This window comes from Tauraco erythrolophus, chromosome 3 (genome assembly GCF_009769465.1).
Source record: "Tauraco erythrolophus isolate bTauEry1 chromosome 3, bTauEry1.pri, whole genome shotgun sequence".
NCBI classification, from domain to species: domain Eukaryota; kingdom Metazoa; phylum Chordata; class Aves; order Musophagiformes; family Musophagidae; genus Tauraco; species Tauraco erythrolophus.
Genome location: NC_141467.1, coordinates 93,400,328 through 93,405,484, shown reverse-complemented (window position 1 = coordinate 93,405,484; position 5,157 = coordinate 93,400,328). Strand labels below are relative to the sequence as shown.

The 5,157-nt window shown below is 55.3% G+C and overlaps 1 protein-coding gene across 1 annotated transcript; it reads right to left on the bottom strand.

Annotated features, from left to right (window-relative positions):
• Positions 1-339: 339 nt before the first annotated feature.
• TRIB1 (tribbles pseudokinase 1) lies at positions 340-3,901 on the bottom strand. Its single transcript, XM_086609562.1, has 3 exons — positions 3,593-3,901; positions 2,846-3,138; positions 340-808 (listed from the first exon to the last, which is right to left on the bottom strand). The coding sequence occupies exons 1-3, from the start codon at positions 3,899-3,901 to the stop codon at positions 340-342; spliced, it is 1,071 nt and encodes a 356-aa protein (XP_086465688.1).
• Positions 3,902-5,157: the final 1,256 nt, after the last annotated feature.

Here is a 5,157-nt window from a genome sequence, read left to right as displayed (position 1 = left end):
CTTTCTGCCTCACGCCTCGCCAGCCCTAAGGCTCTGCGGCCAAGACGCGGACAGTTACGCCGGTGGAGGATGTGGGATGCGGGAGAAAAGTGAAGCAGCTCTGGCAGAGCCGCTCGGGTCCTCCAGGGCTGGCGGGACAGACCTGCCGGCGGAGCAGGAGGATGAAACTCTGAGCATGCTGAGGGAGCGGAGATCTACGTGTTGGTGTTCGTTTTGAACAAGGTCACTTTTCTGACCATACTGGCACTTTAAGATGCTTTTGAGTTTGCAAACGTGGAAAAATGAAACCCTATGAAGATGCCGGAGGTGAGAACCGCCGAGGTTTTTGAGATTTCAGGGTTAGCAGAAGAAGGAACTAATATCGTCACTGTCTCCGTGGTATTCTGGAACCATTTGATCCGAAGTTCTCGTCTCCTGGTCTGTATATCCAGGCTCCAAGACCGCCTCGAACCAAGGGTGAAGCAAGATCTCTGGAGCAGTGAGTCTTTCAGAGGGCTCCCGCCGCAGGAGGCTGCGGATGAGGCATCGGGCCTTGGGGGAGACGTGGTCGGGAATACAGAACTGCCCACGCCGGATTTTGGAAAACAGAGTGCTAGGGTCCGAGTCATGGAAGGGATAGCGTCCCACCAGCAACGTATAGAGCATCACTCCCAAACTCCACACGTCGGCCGATTTTCCAGAGTAAGTCCCCGTGGTGTTTAGGATCTCGGGGCTGACGTACGCCGGGCAGCCGTGCTTGTCTGAGAGCGCATCGTCTTCGCCTTTGATGATGTGCGTGTCTTCCAGGCTCTCCAGCCGCAGCTGAGTCCTAGGGAGAGCAGGAGAGGAAGCCACAGCTTAGAAATAGCAGCACGCAGGCACAGGCAAGCACGACGAGCCCCCCGCCACGGTGAGCCCCACTCCCCTTCTTACATCGGTGTAAAGAAAAGGAGAGGGAACACTTTTTAATTTGCAGCGGAGAAGTCGCCCGGACTCCTGGACCCAGGTAATGGAAGCGCAGCTACGTGCATCGCGCAGGTGCTGAGGAACACCTGCTTAATGAATTTACTGAGGATTTTAACAGCACAGAGGGCTCTCGAGGAACACCAGCAAGTCACCTTCTGTCTACGCAGGCTGCACCGCAGCTGCCTGGGGGTTAATCGGCCACAAGGCACCGCACGCACCGCTGTTTGCGGTTCGGGCTTGGAGCAAACGGCGCCCGGCCCCGCGTGACTGTGCAAACCGCAAAGTCCGTCTCCCTTCCACGCTCACCGGCTCTCCTGAGTTTTGTACCTTATTTTTCAATTTTATTTTTTAATTACTATTGGTTTTGCCTTTCCAGAGGATACCACTGCACCTGTCACCTCCTGGGTGGGGATGGGTCCACCCCGACCTCCCATTCTGGGGGGAAAAGGGGGTTTGGCACCAGCGCGGAAGCCCTGGGAGCCCTGGAAGGGCTCGGCGCCGCCGTGCACCCGCCGCCGGGGTGTAGATGCGTTGGCTGCAGCCTGTCCTCAGCGTGACCTCGTCAAATACCCATTGGTTCTGCAAACGGAAAATATGACTCAACACGACCCGTGGGCCCGGGATTGGCTGCGGGAGCCCTGAAACTGCACCTGTGCCGGAGAGCCCGAGTCCGCCTGCCATTGCTTAACCCTCTTCTTGCCAAATGGGATGCACATGACACTCGCCTGTGCAACGCGTTATTTCCAAACGAGCGAGACTGTGTGCAATGTAACATTTCAACAAACGTTTCAGCTTCTTATGGGCGGGAAAAGCTGCAATAGTTTCCTTCAAAAGAATTGCTTTCTTTGCATGTCAACATACGGTTGTTTCAGCTCAAGAGGGGCAGTGCTGGTTAATTTTCTTATCATGTTCATAAACGATATCCTGAAGAAGCGTTAGCCCAGTGAAAAAAAAAAAAAAGAGTTTCTTCTGCCTCAGTAATATAATCTCCAGTTTCGTCAGATTAAGCACAACTCCATTACAGCTTTTACTTATTTTTTTAGCTTTCCACAGGGTACACAGCTCGTCAGTCAGTTTCGCTGATTAAAAATGTATTTCTGGCTCTGCCACGTGTGGTGAGGTACTACAAGAGCAGCAAACACTCCAGGGAAACACTGAATTATTTCCATAATCTAAATTTAACAACTAGATCTCCTTTCCACAAACCTAGGCTTTAGGCTAAGTTTTACCAAAGTGCTTTTCTTCCTTGCAGGATTCCCAAAGCAGTAGTTAACCGTGTCCCACCTTCCCTCCTGCATGTGCCCACATCCATGGGCTCAGGGGGCACAAAAACCACTGTCACTGGTAGTGGAGGAGGGATAAAAGCCTGGAAGGACGCACTTTCATTAGCAGCATCACCCTGACCAGGAGGGGATTTCAGCAGAGACCCCTCCTGAGCACCAGAGCTTGGCCCCGGGGCAGCTCTCCCAGGCCTGAGGAGGGACCAGAGCTCCAGCTCCTCACCCCTCCTGCTCCCCTAGCCCCGGCACAATGCCTCAGCCTCCCTCCTCTCCTTCTCGCTGCCTTTCAGTCACTCCACACTGAATGAGTGGCACACATGACATCTTCTGGTGCTACGGAGCATCCGAACTATTGTCCCTTCCTCTACCAGTGGGTTTCACTGAACTTCTGCTGAATGAAAAATCGAAACTTTCATCAGACGAGATGTAACTAAGAGTAAGCGCGCACTGGTTAGATCCATGACCTACTACACACACGCAACAGGGTCCTACTCGGATCCCTCACAGGTGATGCCCATCCGACACGGCCGTTTCCACTCCTTGGGACGCTTTTTGCGTCTCTGGATGTGGCATTGCTCTCTCCCCCCTCACCCCAGGGCTGGCTGGTGACAACCGCTTACCTTTCTTCATTAGAGAAGACAAATTTCCTGAGCTTGAGGTCACCAAGTACGATGGCCGACTGGTGGCAGTGGGCTACAGCGGAGACGATCTGCTTGAAGAGCCGGGCAGCCTCCTCTTCCCTCAGCCTCTTGCAGCTCCTCACATAGGAGTGCATGTCCCCAAAGTCCTTTTCAAAGAACACATAGGCCTTGGTGTCCCCGAGGATGACTTCGACAACCCCGGTGATGTTTCTGTGTGACGGCAGCTGAATGTAAGGCCGGATCTTGTCCTGGTAGTGTTTGAGGGGGAACACCTGTAAAGAGGAGATTAAACCAAAATTCATTCTCAAGGGCGTTGAAAGCAGCCGCTCGCGTAGCAACTCTCCCCAAACAATGACGAGGGAGCTGGAGGGGAGCCAGAGCTCGGCAGGAGCGCGGCTCAAAGCGGTTACCGAGACCCTTCCTGTTCATTTCATATTGAAAAAGGGGGAGAAAAAAAATAAATAAAACAAACTCCCATCCCCAAAGCCTTTTGGGGAAGCTTACTCCGAGGTAAACCCGAGTTACAGCTTACTTCCCGAGCACGTAAACCCCCACCGGCGGTGGGTCAGCCGTTTCTAACCGGGGAGCGGCGGGAGGATGTTTCACAAGGCTCTCCGCCGGGTCGAGCGGCTACGGGGCGCTCCGAAACACCGGCAGGATTCCCCCCCACACCCCTCCCTCCTCGGACACGCTTCCCCATCCGCGGCCGCGGAGCTCCGCGCTCACCTTGCACCGCAGCTCCCGGCCGGAGCTGACGCTCAGCGCCCTGGACACCTGCTCCCGCTCGGCCAGCGGCAGCAGCAGGTAGGAAGCGATGAGGCTCGGACCCGCCGCTCCCCCGCCGGCGGCGGGAGAAGCGGGGGAACAGGGTGAGCCGGGAGCGCTCAGGCAATCCGGGGGTCCGCAATCGGCGAGGCGAGGGCACTTGGCGGCCGGCGTTTCCTCGGCGGCGGGGCCGTCGTGGAGAGGTTGGAGCCGCTTAGCCGGAGCGCTGCGGCAGCGGGCGGCCGGGAGGAGAGACGCGGGGCGGCTCATGGAGGGGAGCGGGAGCGGGCGCGGAGCTAGAGGCGGGCGGTGGGAGCTTGGCGCATCCCTTCGTTGTCCCCGCCGAAACCTCGGGCCGTGTCCACCATCTGCCGCCGACTCGGCGCTAAAGTAAGTTGGAGGCTTTTTAAAAAAAAAAAAAAAAAAAAAAAAAAAAGAAAGGAAAAAAAAACCCACCATGTATCTCCTCCTCCTGGCTCTGACGCATGGGGAAATGGGAGGAGGGAGGGTTGGACACGCCTGCTCCGCTCCGCCCGCTGGCTCGCTGCGGTCCCGGAGCCAGCGGGTCACGCAGCCGGGCGGGGCGGCGGGGATCCGCCGCCCCGCCCGGCTGCGTGACCCGCTGGCTCCGGGACCACGACGGGGACCTCCCTCCCGTAGTTCTTCAGCCGGTCTGAAGCAAGACCGTCTCACGTCCATCCATCTCCTGAGGATGGCAGCGCTTGGGGGGGGTCACCTTTTGCATTTGGGGTTCTCCCCTCGCAAGCTCAACGTGCTCATGAAACTCTCAAGCTTCCACCACCCGCTTGTAAGCACAAAGATAAGAGGCAAGGAGGCGTTTCCAGCAAATCTGAGTGAAAAGAAAGTCACCAGCACCTAAGATGAGGGTTTTTTTTTCTGCAAAGGAAGCCCTGGGAATGGCAGCAGAGGGTTTATCCACGACCAGCGTGTGCCGCTGGGAAAGGGGCCCAGAATTTTCCAGTGCTGCTGTAGTGCTTTTGAGACAGCGTTGCCTTGTGATGTGTAAACCCAAAAAGTTAAGCCAGAAAGCGAGCCCAGCTCCATGCCCAGGAGCTTCTCCTTCATACATTTGCCACAGCTTCTCCCCAGCCCCAATTCTTGCTTTTCACTAATGAACCATTGTTCATCCCAAGGTTTGCATCATGAAGCCGTTGTGTATTCACCACCGGACTTAACGTGCACCAGCAGAAATACTCAGCGCTGGGTGTTTCCCATGTTAAAACTAACTGCTCTTCGAAAAAGGAATAGCATGGAGAGCAAGCAGCAGCTGAAGTGACTCGTGAGGAGCAGAGAGTCGAGCTCAGCAGCCACCATCGAACTCAGAAGTGTGGGTTGAAACGAATAGTAAATAGATTTGCAGCCAGGGCTGTTAGTAAGCGGAAGAAAAATGAGAGAAAACCAGACAACAAATCATCCCTGGAAAAAAAATGCAGACAGCTGTAGTTTTGACAAGAGTGCTTCAGAAGGAAACTCTCCAGCTTTTCTGTTTACATACATGCAAATTT